The sequence below is a fragment of the Diabrotica virgifera genome, chromosome 3 (assembly GCF_917563875.1).
Source record: "Diabrotica virgifera virgifera chromosome 3, PGI_DIABVI_V3a".
In the NCBI taxonomy this organism is placed as follows: Eukaryota; Metazoa; Arthropoda; class Insecta; order Coleoptera; family Chrysomelidae; genus Diabrotica; species Diabrotica virgifera.
In genome coordinates this window covers 184924945-184946016 of record NC_065445.1, presented here as the reverse complement: position 1 = coordinate 184946016, position 21072 = coordinate 184924945, and the positions used below count along the sequence as shown (strand labels likewise).

At 31.0% G+C, this 21072-nt stretch overlaps 1 protein-coding gene across 1 annotated transcript in view; it reads left to right on the top strand.

Annotated features, from left to right (window-relative positions):
* Window positions 1-21072, top strand: part of LOC114342891 (zinc finger protein 271-like) — a 67632-nt gene that overhangs the window by 33373 nt on the left and 13187 nt on the right. Inside the window, exon 3 of the mRNA XM_028293692.2 lies at window positions 9146-9841. Coding sequence (XP_028149493.1) covers window positions 9146-9841 — 696 coding nt within the window. The remainder of the gene's footprint in view (window positions 1-9145; window positions 9842-21072) is intronic.

Below are 21072 nucleotides of genomic sequence, written 5' to 3'. Positions count from 1 at the left end.
TTATATGTTCGTTCATGGGTATTCTTTCATTTTTCGGACTGTATGTGTCGTTTATGTCTGCAAGTTTCATTGGTTCAAAGTGATTATTTTTTAAGGGACTGTAGTTGAAATGACTTGAACTAGTCAAAAATCATGAGTGTATGCAAATTTATAACAGGCGTATTATCTTAACCAATTTTTGCATTACAAAAAAAAATCAAAAATACTCAGAAAAGCAAAAACTACATTTTTTTACTCTTTGTGATTTTTGGTCACACTAATAAATTTTAAGTTATTTTGAAAAAAAACATTTTTTTCAAAATTAAAAATTAAAACAGATTTACTTTAAAACCATTTTTTTACATAACCCCTTTGAACCGATGATACTTACAGATCATATAAATAATACATGAGCAAAGTAACTTGTGAAGCGGTAACGATTAATTTGAGTTAAGATGGTAATTGGGGGTGACTTTCCTGAGTTTTTTTGATAAAAAAAAGAGATCAATTTTATTTTGAGCGTAACTTGTTTATTTTTGATACTAGAAACTTTTTTAAAAAATAAAAAATATTATTTTGGTATACGCTTTAAAAATCTCTAATGAGTGTGATTTTTTTTGTAATGCAAAAATTGGTTAAGATAATACGCCTGTTATAAATTTGCATACACTCGTGATTTTTGACTAGTTCAAGTCATTTCAACTACAGTCCCTTCAAAAATAATCACTTTGAACCAATGAAACTTACAGACATAAACGACACATACACGAGTAAAACAGCTTATGAAGTTAAAAGGATTAATTTCATTTTTGATGCTAATTAGGGGGTGACTTTCCTGAGTTTTTTTTGACAAAAAAAAAGAGATCAACTTTGTTTTGAGCGTAACTTGCTTACTATTGATGATACAAACTTAAAAAAAAAACAGATACACATATTTTGTTAAACACTTTAAAAAAGCTCTAATGAGTGTTCTCCAAAAAGTGCATCAGTGTTTGGTTATTTCACTTTGAAATATTCTTTTTGAAATTTGACGGTTATGAACTTATTTTTCATTAGCTATAACTTTGCTTCTGCTGGGTCTAGTGAGTTCATACATACACGAGTTTTTTTCATTTTTAATGTGCTATATTTTTTCTAAGAATGTTTATTTCAATAAAGTACTTACTTTTTGAGTTATTTGCCAAAAAACCGCTTAAAAACGTGTTTTTTTCTTGTTGAAAAATGAACGTACAGTCGACTCTCGTTAATTCGAAACTCGAGGGACTCTTAAAATATTACGAATTATTGAGTGTTTGAAATATCACATGGATCGAAATTTGTGAGAGAAAATAAATAAATATTCGAATTATTAAGTGTTGATCAATTATTATTTATTAACTGCTATTCTATAACGATGACAAAAGTTTAGAGGTACATTCGTGTACATACATGTATGTATTCATAATGTGAATTAATCAATCTTTCGAAAGAACTGTATTATACTGGTTTGCTTCAAAGCACATTGCTGCTGCTCCGAGTGCTCAATAATTTTTTTAAGAGAAAAAAAGTGCCTGAAATGCTTTTTTATCACTTTCGTTTTGTAGACAGAAGGTTTGTAAGGTATCGAATGAGGATCTTGCTCCCTTAACTGACACCTCTGCCAAAGGTTCTTATGTATCGTACTCATCTTCATCGTTACTTTTTTCATTCGTATCTGTCGCAGATAAAATTTCGCCATCGGTTAGTGAACCTGAGACAGCAACATCTTCATCTACTTGAACAAGTCAGAAAAACTCACACCGCTGATGTCAACTAATGGTTCAGTTGCTGGTTCTTCATAATCCATAAGTATTGGAAGATTTTCCTGATCTTCTTTTAAGAAACCGGATTTTTTGAAGTAGGTACAGAAAAAGAAAGTACAGAAGAAATAGTACAGAAAACTGTACTTACTACAATCTTTCCGCATCTTTCTCTCTGCAACTTTGAATTGTCGATTGCTGGACGCCGATGAGTTCGAATTAACGCGTCGTTTTGTTATATAGAAATGATTTTTTTCGTTCCAATGACCAAGTGCATAAAAATGTATTGATTTAGTTCGAAATGTAAAGAGATTTTATAGGGAACTCGTGATAACTTTGAATTATAGAGAGTTTCGAATTATCGCAGGTTTGAATTAACGCGAGTCGACTGTATTTACTCGGAAATAACTCGAAAAGTATTAACTTAATGAGAAAATGTTGTAGAACAAAAGTTGCTTAGAATTAGACGTTTTATCTATTTCCTAACTTATTTTGAACGTATATTTTTTCACCTCTTAAGAGTGGTGAAGATCACCCCCAAGGCAAAATCACACAGAGGCCCAATACCACTTTTATTCTTTGACATGTTATCTATGCGTTTGCCAAATTTCAAATCAATCCAAGCGGTGATTCAATGTACTCGCAGTGTACGATGAGCGTAAGTTGCTAACCGTTGCTAAGGGCAACCGACACAATAAATCACTTTCGTACAGAATAATAAATCTCCACTATACTTTAAAAATCATTTTTAATAATTAAATTTAATTTTCGTTTAAAATAATTTTTATTTTAAGATAATCAATTTCTTAATTGTTATAAATAAAATCAGTACGATTTAATAAACCAAAAACAATTATCTCGGCTTCAGTTGGTCGTAGAAAATTTTTATTTTGTTTTGAATCTTTATTTTGTCTTCAGCAACAATAATCGACAAGTTAGGCGGCTTCAGTTTTAAATGTTTGTAACGAAATTTGCCCCCTTATTTTCAAACTTGAAATAAGAGGTTAAAAAATGTTTTACGCAACTATTTACATGAGAATATGAAAATATAAGTCTTTAGAAGGAAAGTGGATCTTGGATAAACTCTCTACGATTTTTTTTCAAAAAGTTATGGCCTTCGACATTTGACCCCTTGGGATAAACAAGTTATATTATCTAAGCAACAACTTTAGCAATCGGGCTCTATAATTGTTTTTATATTTAGTATTGAGAGATCTTTATTTTAAAGCCTTAAAAAAATAAATAAAAGTTATTTTTACAATAAATATTGCAATTGCAAAAAACGGCCATTTTGGACCTTTCGCAGGCTGTTTTGCAATAACGTATTAACAAAATTAAACTTGTTATAGCTCAATTGTAGGTTTTTTAATGTACTACAATTTTCTATTTAAAACTTTTTCTCTAAAATGAATATCCTAAGCTGCAAAATTAAAAGTCTTTAAAAATTGTAAATTTAACAAATGAAAAACGTCATAAATAAAAAAGCTCCTGAAATTTTTGGTTACATTTTAGTATAAGTTATTCCTGCCATCGTCCTTTACAACACCTGATAGGTTTCAAAAATTCCTGAATTATATCCTGAAATCGACCTATTTTTCACCCACAGCTTGGACTACTATCCTTCCTCTTTAAAATGACGTTTGATAGAAGTTTTAGGATTAATAATTTCCAAAATATGATTTTTCAAAGTGCGCCAGTCACAGCATTTTTGGGTCATTTTCTCTATTATTTCGCAAACATTGTTCTGTAACTTTTTTTACGCAGCTTTAGGTATGGCTATGCAATGGTACATATAGTATGAAAAGAAGTCGATTCCCTTTAAAAATGGTCGATAATAGAAGGTTGTATCACCATTTTTAAGTAAGATATGGTTTTTCAAAGTTTTATACTTTTAACGATTTTTGAATGTTTTATTACGATTATTTTTAAATTTCTCATAATAACTTTTTTTCTTCTACATTTACGTATATACATTCCTGAATCTAAAAGATTTTTTTTTTACTTTAAAATTGTGTATTAAAAAATCTAAGACTATTTTTAAACGAGATATATTTTTTCAAAGTGTGACATACCTATACACATGCAATATGTCGCACTATGTTTGAACCATATGGAAAACTTTTTTGTTATTAATCTTATTTAAAAAAATTATTCTTCATAAAATGCTCTGCATAGCCTAAAACCTAAGATGCAATCATCAGATATCAAATTTAATCAATAGTATACGAGATATGTTAAAAAATATGAATTTCGCTCAAGAGTAAAGTACTTTTATATTTCACAATATGGAAAAGTATTATTAAGAAATGGTATTTGGAATTAAAAATTATGTTCTAATATGTAATTATATTCTTTTAATTGAAAAAAAAATCAAAATTTTTCCCAAATTACGGATACCCTTGGATATAGTAAAAAAAAGTAAAAGATATACTAAAATCTTGTTTAAAAATAGTCTTAGATTTTTTTACAATATGTACACCATTTTAAAGTAAAGAAAATAAGCTTTTTTTATACTACAATGTATATACAGTCGGAAAAATGAAAGAATACCAATGAACGATCACATCAATCACTTATTTGGTATTTGTTATCTTTTTCTATAACAAACGTTTGTTATTTATAGAAAAAGAATAGAAAAACACAGCAAATACAAAATAAGTGATTGATGTGATCGTTCATGGGTATTATTCTTTCATTTTTCCGACTGTACCTAAATGTACAAGAAAAAAAGGTATAATGGGAAATTTAAAAAATAATCGTAAAAAAAATCAAAAACCGTTAAAAGTATAAAACTTTGAAAAACCATAACTTGTTTAAAATAGTCGTACAACCTTATACAATAGACCATTTTAATGGGCATTGGCTCCTCTTCCTGCTAAATGTACCATTGCATATACCTATAATTGTGTAGAAAAAAGTTACAGAACAATGTTTGCGAAATAATAGGGAAAATCTCACAAAAATGCTATGAGGGAGAAATTTGAAAAATCATATTTCGGAGACTATAAATCCTAGAGACTTTTACCAAATGTTATTTTAAAGAGGAAGGATGTAAGATTTTTTTTCTGTGAAGCAATGCCTATACCTATATCCCCGCGGAAAAAAGTTATGGGGCAAAAAACAGAATTGCTTTCTTTCGTGTTTTACTTTGCTTCTTCTTGTAAATATATTTCTGTAACAAAAAATATGTTTGACTTCAAAAGGTAATATTTCGATAGTAAATTTCATCTGGAACAATTTTTCTGTAGACTGTACCAAAAGTGCATAGAACTCACCCTAATGTACCCTGTGCCTAGGGACTAATTCACCCTTTTCTCAAAAACGCGCCCCTTTAAATGGTAGCACTCAGCGGTTTTTTCATATTTAGAAGTCCATTATCCATATGAAATAATAAAACTCCGTTAACGTTATAGTTCCTTTCTAGAGTACATAATCAATTACTTTGAGACTTGACGAACCTATTGATGATAGGTTTTTTGTTCAAAGCCTTTAAGTCGTTGTTGGTTCTTCTCTCCCACCCGTCTTCTGTCTTATGTATATGTACCTGGTACCTACTCATAAAATTAATAACAATAACCTACATATATGAATTAGACTACTGCTGTAGCTTACAATAAGATGTTTTTCCTGATCGTTTACCAAAAAATTATGTTTTCTGTCAGATAATATGTATTTATAAGTATTTAAAAAATGACCTTTCTACATCTACGAATGTTATTGGTGCTTACTTCAGGGTACTAATTAACTCAGGATCTAATTTAACAACGACACTGAGATTACCATTTAGAATTTTTGCCACTTCTATTAGCAGTAAATAACCATAATTTTTTTTTAAATACATCGTTGTACTTTTTTTCACAATTTCACCAATATTTCCTCTTGCGCCTTTATTTCTTTTTGAAATCTCTCAACCAATTCTACAGATTCAGTAAGTCGCATTCCTTGCGCTTCCACTCTTGAAATAATACCGCTTACGAATTCGTAGTTAGACTTAATAAGTGCTAATTGGGACTTTAAAGGATTTTTTAAAACCTCCTGACACTTTTCTATGTTAATGTTTATTTTTTAACCCTTTCCTATCCTTGGTTGGTCGATTAGGTTCGTACTAGTTTTGTTATATGGTAGGTTTAGTTAATCGTTAATTTTAAGAAATGTTTCTGGCTAAATGGACCCAGATCCCAAATGCCATAAAAGAAGAAGAAAAATAAGTAAACAAACAAAAATCTTACATAACCTTCTATATTACAACATGACTTTGACACTTATATTACAGATGGTTATCTTTGTTTCACACTCTTAAAAATAAAGAGAAACAGTGTAGTCGGTAGCTGTTTTGGTAAATACACATAATATGTATTTTCTTTGGCACCAGCGCTTTGCTGCTAAACCTAACGGTAGCGAAAAAACTAATATATGAAGAAAAATTTGTTGAATTTGTTTGTCATCAAGATTGTACTGGTAAGTTATGATGTCATTATGTCATTAAATCTATGACATGCATTCCTAATTGTTTGACTTTTAGTTTAGTAAAGTTTTTTTCTAGCTTTCAATCAATCGATAATTATTTACTCCTAGACTGAGATATAATATGGTTTCAACACTCTCACTGACCAGTTGCTGTAAAATTTCCATTGCTGGAGCCTAATCTTCAAAATCCATAACATGAAAATTCGATTTTGAGTTTTGGCAACAAATATGAGGCTTTTGAAATATGCCTAAGCAACGCTGAATTGAAACTTTTACATTACAAACGATCTCACGTCACCGGATCGGATATGCTTCCATGAAGATGGCATAGTTTGTAGCTGAAGATGTGTACTATCAAAAAACATGCTTGCGCTATCAAGAAGAAGCAGTTTTAGACCGTCTGTAATGTAAAATTTAAATTAAACGTTTAGGCCTATTTCAAATTTCTCATATTTAATCAAAATTTCGTGTTGGGTGTTAGGTTTTGAAGATTTGGCCGTAACAATAGAAATTCAATAGTGACCAGTCAATAGGAGTGATGAATTTTATTGGAAAATAGTAAAAAATGGCAAAAATTTTGTAATACAGGGTGTTTGGTAAAGAATGGGCCTTACCTTTGATTCCTGAGGTTAAATTAGGTCGATTTGAGCCAACTTACCTTAGTATGAAAGTTGATAATAACCGAAATACAGGGTGTCAAAGTTAAACTTTTATTTTATTTATTCTTGAATATTACCTAACAGACATAGGATAATAACATAAAATTTGGTAAGCTTTTTTGGGACGAGAAATATAAATTCGTCGCCAAAAATGATGTATTACCTAGAGGGCGCCACATACGCCTTTCAGCGCTCATTTAATAGGTTCAATTTTTTTACTACCCACTCTACATACATTTTGAATAAAAACTTTTATTCTCTTAATATTTTTACTTAACAAAGGTATACTACATTCATCTCACTAAACTCAACTGTTTTCAAGATAAACGCATTTTAAATCTGAGAGGCAACATAATTTTTTGCATACTATCATTGTAGTTACACCCGAAAAATAACTTAAAACCATAAACATTTACAAAAATGTATCGCGAATTTCTTTAAATGGAATTTGCGATGCAATGACATAAATATGAAAATTGGCACAATTATTATGGTTTCAAGTTTATTTTTCTGGTCTAATTACAATGACATTATGCAAAACATTATGTTGTATTGTAGACTTAAAACGCGTTTATATTGAAAACAGTTGAACTTAGCGAGATGAATGTAATACACCTTTTTTAAGTAAAAATACTAAAATAGTAAATAGAGATATATCAAAGGATTATTTCTAAAATTAAAATAATTCTTCTTAATTTCTGCGTTCATAAATGCGAAGGTAGACTGCATACTATAGTAGCACCAACTGTATATATAACTATAGCAGTTATCTTGTGGACAATTAAAATTCTTTAAGGATTCTACGTTATTTCTTATATTTAATTCTCTTAAATTGTGTGAATTACTTTTAACAAGTAGTGGTGTATCAATAATTAAATTAATGTGAGAGTTAATTATAGCTAAATTATTATATCTTTTTTCAAGAATTTCAATAGCTACTAAGAAATTTGCATTGGTAAGATTAAGTGAATCTATTAAAGTTAAAGGTTCTCTTTTTAAATATGATTTAAGATAAATCAATTTTTGAACATTAGTGAGACCTTGGTCTTCTTTTATTAGAGAGGTATATAATTGGTAGAAAGGCAACCATTTTTACAAGTCATCTTGAAAAATGGGGATTGATATTTGAGGTAATTTAATAACTGAATGTGAAATTTTATTTGGCCGACTATTAATAAAAGAACTTACAGCATGACCTGAAGGCTGTGAAATATTTGTTATCTTACGCCTAATTTTGGCCAAAGTTTGACAGTACAGATCTTCCAACTCATCTCTGTCCTCTACATCAAATTTTTGTACATCTAAATATTCAATATGGTCTTGCGTCAAACAATATTGCTCAAAGTTATGAATCAAGTTTTTTTTTTAATTCTCAATAAATATTCATCATTTTGGATATCTAATTTGTTTTCTACCCAATTTACCATTCGCGTTATATGTGCCTTGATGTATTGGCGAGATTTCTTTTCATCTACCATAATTTTAGATTCAAATTACATTAAAAGCGTAAAATATTACAAAAATACAAAATATTTTTCAAAAACACCAGTTACCTAAAAATTAAAATAATTTAAAATCCCACCTTTCCAGCTAGTAATGTGAATATGGAAAAATGTCACTTTTGACACTTTTGAGATTATTCACCTTTATTTCAATAAATTACATATATGGTGTATTCCACGAATATACAACTGTTTTGGATTATCGCGACAACGAATATTTTAGTGTGCAACATAAGAAGTACGAAAGTATTTTGCTCTAATAATTACTCCAATAAACAACAATATAATTTGCAATTTACTTTCGTTCTTTATATTTTGCATAGTAAAATATTCGTTATCGCGATAATCCAAGAGGGTCGTATATTCGTGAAATGGGGTATATTCATCGAGTATTACTTTGGAAATATTCTGGAGCTCTTCGGTCAATCAGGATTATTACTTCTTTTTCGGGAATCGGGATTATTACTTCTTCTTCTTGAATCGGGATTATTACTTCTTTTTCGGGAATTTATTCTAGCCTAGACAATCGGCAATAAAAAGTAAGGTTTCTTCGTGATTGGTGTACTTATTCCTAATATTATTCCAACTATATCTTTATCCGGCTCGAAGGACCAATGTAAAAGAATGGATACTTACTACCGTCTTCCTTACTCTGGGGTTGTAGTTAGTTCAAAGTAACGGGAGTCATATTTAAATATGTATTATAAATTTACTAATACGTACAGCATTCTCTAAAATTCACTTGATGTTTTTATTTTAGGTCCTTCCTACCAGAAGAACGGAATGGAAATTATGGCAATTTTACCTAAAGATTCATTTAATAAAAACCAAATAAGTGTAAGCTCCGAAGAAATAACAATAAATAATTTAAATGAACATATGAACATCGAGACTGGAGAAGGTCTGGCGAAGAACAATTGTCAAATTTGTTTTAAACAGTTTTCTCACCTAGTTCATTTGGAACAACATATGAAAGTTCACACTGTGGAAAGAGTTTTTCAGTGTGAAATTTGTTTAAAACAGTTTATTACTACAAATGATCTGAAAAAACATTTGAGAGAGCATACTGGAGAAAAACCTCCCGAGTGTGAAATTTGTTTTAAGAAGTTTTCTGACGCAGGTTTTTTGAAAAACCATTTGAAAGTGCACACTGGGGAAAGACCTTATAAGTGTGAAATTTGTTTTAAACAGTTTTCTAAGGCTGGTTCTTTGAAAAGACATTTGAGAATACATACAGGAGAAAAACCTTATAAGTGTGAAATTTGTTTTAAGGGCTTCACTCGAACAGATGATTTAAAAAGTCATTTGAGAGTCCACACTGGAGAAAAATCTCTCGAGTGTGAAATTTGTTTTAAGCTGTTTAGTGACTCAAGCAGTTTGAAAAAGCATTTGAGAGTGCACACTGGAGAAAAATCTTATCAGTGTGAAATTTGTTTAAAACAGTTTAGTGAAGCAGGTAATTTGAAAACACATTTGAGAGTGCACACTGGAGAAAAATCTTACAAGTGTAAAATTTGTTGTAAGCGGTTTTCTCAGGCAGGTTCCTTAAAAAGACATTTGAGAATACATACAGGAGAAAAACCTTATAAATGTGAAATTTGTTTTAAGGCCTTCATTCGAGGAGATGATTTAAAAAGTCATTTGGGAACACATCGCACATTTGGGGAAACACTGACACAAGTGTAAATTTTTCACAAATTGCGTTTTCAACGCTACGATATTCCTACATCCTACTCTTTACATCGCACTAACAAAAGGATCCATGGTAACTTTCAATATATTTTAAAACTTTGTCGTTTGACCTCATGGTAAACAAAAACAGCAGAGACCGCGTGGACTTTGTTTGAAAGCGAGAGAGCGTGGAGCATGTCTCGTCTATGTGTGGGAGGTACTCAATATGAACTTGTTGCGTAACGTGTGTCAACGTTACATCAAGTCTGTCATTTCAATCGGAAGACTGTAAACATGCGATTTTTGGTCTCACAACGGCTCGTAGTCCGATGTTGATGTATAGATATGTCTACTGAGGCATCATGAGACACGTCTCTGAGACCAAAATCCCGCAACGTGTCTATTGGTGTGGACTGTGGACAAGCTTTTACAAGTGTGAAATTGGTTTTAAGCAGTATTCGCATTGAAGTGCTTTGCAACGTCATATAAAAACGCACTTACGAGTCTGCAATTTGTTTCAAGCCGTTTTCTCGGTCCATTTCTTTGAAACACCAGACGAGAACGCATATTGGAGAACATTACAAGTGAGAAATTTGTTTTAAGCAATTTAGTGAAACTAATGTGGGACTTTCAGTCACTTCGCAGGGACTGAAGCAGGAAGATGGACTGGCCTCAACATTGTTTAACCTGGTACTGGAGTATGCGGTTAGGCAAATGAAAACTGGACGAGGAAACCTACTGACCAACCGAACGGTTAACCAGCCGCTTATGTCGCTGATATTACTGTTATGAGTAGAACATCAACGGAAGCAAAAGAAACATACGCAAAGTTAAAACCGCAAACAAAAAAAGCTAGGTCAGGAAATTAACACAGAAAAAAACAAAATTTTGCTTGCATGGCATTATACAGGGATGAAAGCGTTGTATTTTCTCTTAACTTTAAAAAAATCTGTGGAAAAATGGAATAGCTGATTTGGCTTCATAGTCCTGTCATATTATCCCGGAAGCATCACTAAAATTTTGACTCATATGACACTGATTGACTCATAAAATAGAGGTTGGATTGATAAGATTGGAATGGCCCGCGTACAGCCCAGAGCTTAATTCTATTGAGCATTTATGGGATGAATTAAAAAAAGCTATTCGCCGTCATCCTAGGCCTCCACAAAATTTGGTACAGTTTTTGCCCTGGTAGAGGAATATCGACCTATTCCCCAGGCAAGGATATCACATCTTTATTCGATGCCAAACAGATTGCGAGCAGTTATTGCTGCAAGAGGTGGACATATCCGCCATTTAGTTGTTTTGTTTTGTTGTTAATTTTGTTTTGTTAATTTTAGTGCGCTTGATAATTTTAATTAAATAGACCTTCAAAGAAAGTTTTTATTTACAGCTCTTACAATAAAAGAGATATTCGGATAATTCAAAAAACAAAACCTTACTGACACTTCCAGGATAGCACAAAAGGAGTATGAAACAAAATCAGACCTCCAATTTTTCCACAGAATTTTTTAAAACTAGAAGAAAATACAACGATTTCATTCACCCCCGTATAATGCCATCTAGGCAAAAAAAATTATTACCGGAATAATAACAAACGACATCAATACATGTACCTACAAAATGATGCAAGAATCTTGAAAATCGGAGTACAAATAATAAAGTTATTGATTGTCAAACTTAATAAAAAAATTTGGGTGGCGGAATTTTGTGCTGGTGAGTGTATACGGCGGTATATTGTTACTATGGAACGCTTAGATAAAATTTAAACCTATTTAACAACAAAATACTTGGATCACAGAATATATCGCACCTTTAATAAAAAAGCGAAATAACTCAAAATTCATGGTTTTCGAGATTTAATCATAAAGTGAAATAACTAGACGAGAAGAACCTGTTCCGTTTAACAGCCAGGTTAAAATGATGAAAATGAGAGAGATAAATGATTTTCCCGCTCTTTTTTACTAACGCCTTTGCACAAACCGGTACTCGTAAAGTGGTGGAATTCAGTTATACTCCGGTTGTGTTTGGAGGTAAGATATCCGGTATTTTCAAAGAAAGTGATACAATACGAAACAATTCTGTGTTTTACTAACGAGTAAGTATATTATTTGCTATCGCTTTTTAGAAAAGTGTATTCTTTCAGATTTATTTCACTTTATTAGAAAACTAGTTGAAGATTTGTTAGTTCATTTATGAGTTAGTTCATTTTAGTAGAAATTATTTCTTATTATGTGCCGTATTATTTCAACTTTATGCAGTTTCTTATTAAAAATTTAAAAAATTACTAAAGTACAATAAGTATTATTTCAATAGTCTACTATTATTTTATTAGATAGGCAGTTAGAAACCTTCACGTTTTTGACTTGTTTCAGTTTATTATAAAATCAACAATAATTATTGTAATAGTAATACTTTTAATATGCAATGGTTTGATGTTTGCATTGATACTTATGTACTTATTTTTTGATAATCCAATTTAATTAGATTCTTGTTGACTATCAGCTTTTTGTCTAACTAACCGGTATAATATTTATACTCTTGTTTTAGAGTGGCGTCTTCTAGTCTAGAGCACAAAAATACTTGGATTAGTAGCGAAAAATTCGTCATTGGATAATAATTCCATCAATGAAAAACCCGTTAATAATAAATGTGAAACTACGGAAGAAGTAAGTTTCAATTTGTATTACTTTAATATATGTATAAATACACATTTTTTTATTATAAACTAAGGCTTTTACTTGTTTCTATCAAACAGTAATAGTATCTTACGTAATAATAGTAAACTTACGTATCTGTGTCCAAAAATGCAAAAAAAAAACTATCTCCGCTCGTTGTCTGAAAGAGCCATGTTCCGAAAAGTGCAGATTTAAGTGCTCCGATAATATCAATACAGCAAAAAGATATGGTATTTTTTGCAAGTTCTGGGAATTGGGCAGTTTGCTAAAGCAAAGAGCATACATAAATTCTCGTATGGATGATATTCAACCTAAGTACAGGTACACAAACGCTGAGAATCATAGGCGCTGCAACCAGGCTTTCCATTTTGTTATAAATGATGTCAAAATTAGAGTGTGCAAAACATTTTTTAAATCAACTTTAGATATTTCTGACCGCATGATTTTTACAATACAGACTAAGATTGATGCAAATGGTTTTGCACTGGATGATTTAAGAGGAAAACATGGCAAGCACAGAAAAAATGATCCCGAACTGATAACCGACATCAAGGGCATATTAATTCTATACCAAGGGTTGAATCTCACTGCCTACGCGTTTCTACTTCAAGAGAATACATAGAAGGCAGCAAAACCATTAAAGATTTATACAATGATTTTAAATTAGAAAAAGAGCGGAACAATAAAGAAATTGGTACATATATTACCTATTATAAAATATTTACTACTGAATTTAATATCGGTTTCTTCCAACCAAAAAAAGATCAATGCGATCTGTGTAATACCTACAACAATTCCAATGTTAATGAAAATAAAGACCTGGAGCAAAAATATAAATCAAATTTAGAAGAAAAAAAAGCTGGAGTAGGGCTGAGAAATTAAATGACCGAAACAAAGTCAGCCAAAATGTAAGAGTAGCCAGCTGTGCTGCAATGTCATACAGGTCAGTCTTCTTCATTTTATTATAAATCAAAACTGAACTGTTACAATTTAACGGTGTCGGAACTGACAGAAAAAATCTAAGCAGGCATATAAAAATGTACACTGTAATTTTTTATCTAAATGTGATGCAAGACGAGGCTCCATAGAAATCGGTTCTTGCATATGGGCCTATTTAAAAAATATAAGTGAAAAGGGCGATGGTGAAAAAGAAGTCATATTCTATTCAGACAATTGCTGTGGACCAAAACAAGAATAAGTATATAACGTCGCTGTATTTATTCGCTGTGCACACGTTAAAAATTAAGAGAATTACACATACATTTTTAATAAGGGGCCACAGTCAGAACGAAGCCGATAGTGTGCACAGTCTTATTGAGAAAGGAGTTAAAAAGAGCTTGAAATCTGGATCTATTTACACTCCAGACCAATATGTAACTTTAACAAGGAATGCTAGAAAATCGAACCCACCTTTAATTGTGCACGAGATGAATTACCAATCATTTTATGAATTAAAAGGTTTGCAAGAAGAATTGGGGTATAACTTTACGATTAATACTGAGGGAAAAAATGTTAACTGAAACGAAATCAAAGCAATACAAGTTAACAAAGATAATCCTACATATTTTTTTATAAGACATCATACAAGGATGAGACTTATAAACAGGTAGATGTAAGGAACAAACGAAAAAAAATAGGATCAATAACGGAAATAGCACTCAAACCCGCCTATACAAAAAAACAAAAATTGAGTACAAACAGACGGAAAGATTTGCAAGCATTGCTATCTAAAGGATTGATTCCTTCTTTTTACTCCCAATTTTATAATTCAATAATTTAATCGTTTTTTTAATTCATAGTTCTAAGATAAACGTTGTGCCATATTTGAGAGTAGCCACACAAGTTTCTTGAAACAATCTATTTTATATTTTCGGTTTATTTTTAAAATGTATTAATATCTTTTCATTGTATTATTATAGTGTTACTTATGTTTTAGTTTAATTTTGTAATCAGGCAATTTTGTTAATAAAGATAAATAAACGAATAATCAGTATTTTATTATAAAGAAAACGAAAATTCATTTTGTGTTTAAGAAATTAATTAATTCAGTGTCAACTCAAAGGTTTTACATCAAAACTGCAACAAACCTATTTGTTTATTTTACATGACAGTTCATTTAGCAATAAAAGAGCATCATGTAGAATTATTTCATCGGCGCAGAATATATGTTTAATCATAAAGTGAAATAACTATAAACTATCAAAAGAACAACACATTTGCACCCTTAACAATAGACGAGAGGATTAGCATTTACTAAAATCTAAGAGCTTACTAATTAAACTCTCCACGCCAACCTTTAGAATTCCTCTAACCCGTATGATTTTTGTGAAATTAATTTTTAACCTGTACTGTGCAAAACTTAAAAACTTTTACTGCAAATTCCCACAAACTGTGTTTTTGAGTTATTTCTTTTTTTTATTAAAGGTGCGATATCCAACTGTATTCTCTGCTTGGGATCTTCCATAAATAATAAGCAATAGATAATTTTTTATTAATTTCACGTCTTAAATCAATTATTTATCAAATACACTATCGATATTATTTAATAAACAACTCAAAATAGTCCCGAAGCCGTGTCAAATATCTAAAATTGTCACTGTCTGACTGACAATATGCTGACAATATTCTATTCGACTGATTGGGTTGTATGACAAAGGTAGATTTGAAAAATATTACCACGGACATTGTGTTAATTTTTTTCAAATCCTGAAAAAACCAATAAATATTTTTGAAAAATTTAAACCCAGAATGAAAGACTACATTATTACCGAGGGCCGAAAGTTTAGAATAAATATAATTTTTATTTCGAATGAGAGATTTGAAATTAAAAATCACACTAAATTTTCTCTTAGTTTCTCACCCCTGTAACTTATTAACATAAATATTATAGAAGTTCTCAGGGACTTTCGGCCCTCGGTATTAACGTAATCTTTCATTCTGCGTTTAAATTTTTCAAAAGTACTTATTGGTTTTCTCAGGATTTGAAAAAATGAATCCCATTTGAATAGCATTGGAGCAGAAACTATATACCGATCCCCTTAAACCAGGGGTGGGCAAATACTTTTAAGCGCGGGCCAAAATGAAATTTTCAACATGTCTCCCGGGCCGGAAGACTATACCCAGTATGTACGCTAATGTTTTTGGTGGAGATTTTTCTCTGCCCAAGAAATTTTTTTGACAAAGATACTAAAGTATCATTTTAAAGCATTTGGAGAAAGACATTTGACTGTTAATAATAATAAATTGTCTTTCTGGTGTGTACATGCGAACAATTTGTTCCCAGTAAAATTACGAAATTTTTAATATGGTCCATTATACCGGGTGTCCACTTATATTTTCCCCCATTTTAACTGCCTATAACTTCTAAACGGTTCAAGATAGAAATATGCGGTTTTCGCTGAAATGTTTTATTTTAGTAAAAGTTTTGTCTGAATGGATTGAATTTTTTATATCGCCTTCAAATACGAAATAAAAAATGGCGGATTTTTGAAAAAAACTTTGTTGACTTTTTTTTAATGGAACACCCAGTATATTTTTTTGTAAATTGACAGAAAGGTCATTCACCTATCCAGCGATATAAAGCTTTTCAAAATCGGTTGTCAAATCACTGAGTAATTAATTTTTAAAATGAGGGGTGCAACGTGGATGTCACATACCTAAATAACATAACTGAGCAAAATGATATTATGCTATGTGATTTCCACATTGCATCTCTCATTTTAAAAATTAATTGCTCAGTCATTTGGCAACCGATTTTAAAATTTTTTATATCGTTGGATAGGTAAATGACCGTTTTTTCAAGACACAAAAAATATACTGGGTGTTTTAATAAAAAAAGTCAACAAAGTTTTTTTTTTTCAAAAATCCGAAATTTTTTATTTAAAAGCGATATAAAAAAAATGGTCATTTACCTAAAAACCTGGAAAAAGGGTAATTTATCTATCCAGCGATATAAATTTTTTTAAAATCGGTTGTCAAATAATTGAGCCATTAATTTTTAAAATGAGAGATGCAATGTGGAAATCACATAACTTGCTTAGTTATGTTATTTAGGTATGTGATATCCACGTTGCACCTCTCATTTTAAAAATTAATTACTCAGTGATTTGACAACCGATTTTGAAATACTTTGTATCGCTAGCTAGGTGAATGACCTTTCTTTCAATTTACAAAAGAATATACTGGGTGTTCCATTAAAAAAAAGTCAACAAAGTTCTTTTAAAAAATCCGCCATTTTTTATTTCGTATTTGAAAGCGATATAAAAAATTCGATCCATTCAGACAAAACTTTTACTAAAATAAAACATTTCAGTGAAAACCGCATATTTCTATCTTGAGCCGTTTAGAAGTTATAGGCAGTTAAAATGGGGGAAAATATAAGTGGAGACCCGGTACAGTGCGCTGGAATAAGTGTTACCCCTCCCTATTAACTTATTTATTTTTAGCACATAAGCAAAACGCTCGGACAGGTCGATTTTTAAAACAATCGTAGTATATTCTGGCATCAATGTTTCGAACTTTACATGAACCCTCTTCAGGTGACAGGCATAACTTTGATTTTTTAAATGGAAAAGTACATCATGTGACACCTCATTTAAAAGCCTTTGAGATACTGATTACAAAAATGTATAATACTTAAATATTTCTTCTATTAAAGCGTAAAATTTCGGTCGAATTATTTTTAAATGCATTCATTTTTTGCGGATCCTGAGAAAACTAATAAGTATTTTTGAAAGATTTAAACGCAGAATGAAAGATTACATTATTACCGAGGGCTGAAAGTCCCTTAAAATAAACAAAACGTTTCTTTTGAATTATATATTTTAAGTTAATAAATCACTCTTAATTGTCTATTTTTTTCACCCCTGTAACTTATTAAAATCATCATTAAAGAAGTTCCCAGGGACTTAAAACCCTCGGTAATACCGTAATATTTCATATTGCGTTTAAATTTTTCAAAAATACTTATTAGTTTTCTCAGGATCCGCAAAAAATGAATACATTTAAAAATAATTCGACCTGAAATTTTGCGCCTACGCTCTCAAAAAGTATTTAAGTATTATACATTTTTGTAATCAGTATCTCAAAAGCTTTTAAATGAGGTGTCACATGATGTACTTTCCCATTTAAAAAATCAAAGTTATGACTGTCACATGAAGAGGGATCATGTACAGTTCGAAACATTGATGCCAGAATATACCATGACTGTTTTAAAAATCGACCTGTTCGAGCGTTTTGCTTATGTGCTAAAAATAAATAAGTTAATAGGGAGGGGTAACACTTATTCCAGCGCACTGTATTAAGCCATAACAAGGATCCAGATAAAAAATGAACTTCAGAAATTCGATCAAGAATAGAGTAATCAAGAGCAGCCTTTTTGAAGATGAGGAAATTTCTGAGCAACCAAAGATTCAATCTGCAAATCTAATATCGGATGGTAAAATGTTATGTCAAGTCAACCATCATAGATGAAATTCAAAGGAGACAACTGATCTGGTCTGGTACGGTCATGTACGACGTAAATGGACGACGACAGGCTGCCAAAACAAATTTTAAAATGGACGCCAAGGGAAAGAAGGAAGAGAGGAACGCCGAAACAATGCTGGCTAGGCGGCATTCAGAAGGCAATGTCGGAAAGGAACCTTCACCCTGACGAATGCAACGACGGACTAAGTTGGAAACTGGCAACCGGAAGACAGAGAACGCTATAAAAAACCGGGATATAATAAAAATGTTATGTCCACTCTCTTCTTCTTTATTGGATTGTTAATGCCGACGTAATGAAAAAGCTGCAAGCTTTTCAGATGTGGCTTTTTAGGGGAATTATGAAAATACCATGGACCGGTTATATTACGAACGAAATGGTGTTGCACAGAATGGAAAAGGAACAGAGAGGAAAGATATAATTTGAAATTAAAAATCACACTAAATTTTCTCTTTTTTTTCCATCTGCGATAAACAATATAGAAGTTTTCAGGGACTTTCGGTCCTCGGTAATAATGTAATATTTCATTCTGCGTTTAAATTTTTCAAAAATATTTATTACTTTTCTCAGGATTCGAAAAAAAATGAATGCATTACGCTCTAAAAAAAATCGCTTGCGAGATTTCTCAATGGGCCGGATAAAGTAAGCAAAAGGGCCGGATCCGGCCCGCGGGCCGGCTTTTGCCCACCCCTGCCTTAAACAGATTGTACAGCTACGTTATATTAAAATAATATGTTTAAAATTGAATAAAGAAATTATATTGTTTGGACAGATTATGTTATGTTCAAACAATAATTAATATGTTTGTATTTATATCAGCAAAGCATGCTTTATTTACGTTTGAGTTTGACACATCCGTCAATGTCAAACTGAATTTTAAATTAGGTATTAATAAAATATAAATGACATTTTGTTCAATCACAAATTAATCCCTTAATTTGTAATCTCACATTAATCTTAACTTCCTAAATTTTATACTTTCACCGGGTATAATTGTGAAACATATCGATTAATAGCTAAATAATAAATTAGTGTCAGTCAATTTACTGCAAAATCTGAATAAATTGCTAAATAGTGTAAATTATAATTGAACTTCCTTGTGTTGCAACCGCATCCTCGATTAAATTGTATTGTAAGCTTCACAGTTCAAAGTTTGTTACTGTGATAGATTCATTAACCTCTGTGCTGAGGCATACATTATTTGTGAACTTATAAATTTAGGGAGTTGGACCCTTTTGAGCGTAGTCTATTATAAAATTTTACCTAACCAACACCTTTAGTGTAATAATTCAGTAGCTGTCAATAAAACTATATTTTTTACTCAACGACTTTAAACATTTATTTATCATCGTCGATCGAGAAGAAAGGGACACAGGACATTAGAAAACAATTCGAACCTTATATTACAGGGGTGGCCAAACTGCGGCTCGCGAGCCACATGCGGCTCTTTGAAGGATTACTTGTGGCTCTCGATTGTACCCGAGTTATTTTTCAATTTTGTATTAGATATGATTTAAAAAAAATTATTATCGTTCCATAATATGTGTTTCAAAATGTCTTAATTTACTGACAACAAACATGAAAGACTTTCTAACAAATTCCATTTCCATCCAAGATAAGAATGATATGACACATCGAAAACTGCGCTAACGAACATTACATAAGAGTGGCGCAATGTAAAAGTCAGTAATCAACTGAATCCAGACCGATTTTTGTATAACTCTTGCTACAGATGTAATTTGTATTAGGTACACATTTTGCATTTAAGTCATTTTACTCGACTTAGAAAAAAATTTTTACCATATTATACTAGAAAAACTTAACGAGTAGGTATATAAGAGTAGGTATATAAAAAGCCGGAAGGAATATTGACCGAACTCCAAAATAGATTTGAAGACTTAAAATAATATGTTAAATAGTCTCTTCTTTTTTTTTCCGAATTCATTTGAAATGAACATAGTTCATAAGGTGAATTTTTTATTATTACCAATATATGACCCAAACAACATCTGGAGAATTAAAATTAATAGAGACGTAAGAAGATTAAGCTCGAAAATAAAACTATAAGTCGACGCCGAATACCGAATTTTGGAAATTTGTACCAGAATCCAAGAAGGTACCCTAAGAAAGAATGCTTGTCGAATTATTTCCATATTAGGAACAACGTACTTGTGTGGACCAATTTATTCCATTTTATAATTCGTGAAATCCTAACACCGATCAATATTACCTAACCAGCATCTAAAAGAATTACTGAGAAGTCACATATTAATCACCAAATTCTAGAGAATTATCAAAAGAAGGAAAACAAAAATGTAATTAAGTTTAAATATTTCGTAATTGTATTTCGGTTTTCAGCAAGTAAAAGTTCTGTTAAAAAAATTGTAAATACCTTCTATACATAGATACTTTTTGAATAAGTATTTTATTGCGGCTCGCGAAAAACTTCAATTTGTGAAAAGTGGCTCGGACTATTAAGAAGCTTGGCCAGATATTACATCGAATTATCCACATTTGATAGTGAATTTAATCATTATAGCCCGATCAGGGAACACAAAATTTTACGAAAACCTCCAAAAAAATAAAGGAAGGATGAAAATTTGGGAATAGGTAGTTGAAATTGTCTATTATTATATAAGAAAAAGTTTACAATTCTACAAATGACTAGTTCTAAGCAAGTTTTGTTCTATAGAGTTTTTTCACTAAGTCAATACTTTTCGAGTTATTTGCGAGTGAATATGTTCATTTTTAACAATAAACATGTGTTTGGGCGGTTTTTCGCAGATAACTCAAAAAGTAAGTATTCTAGCGAAAAAAATATTATTAGTAAAAATATAGCTTATAAAAAATTTT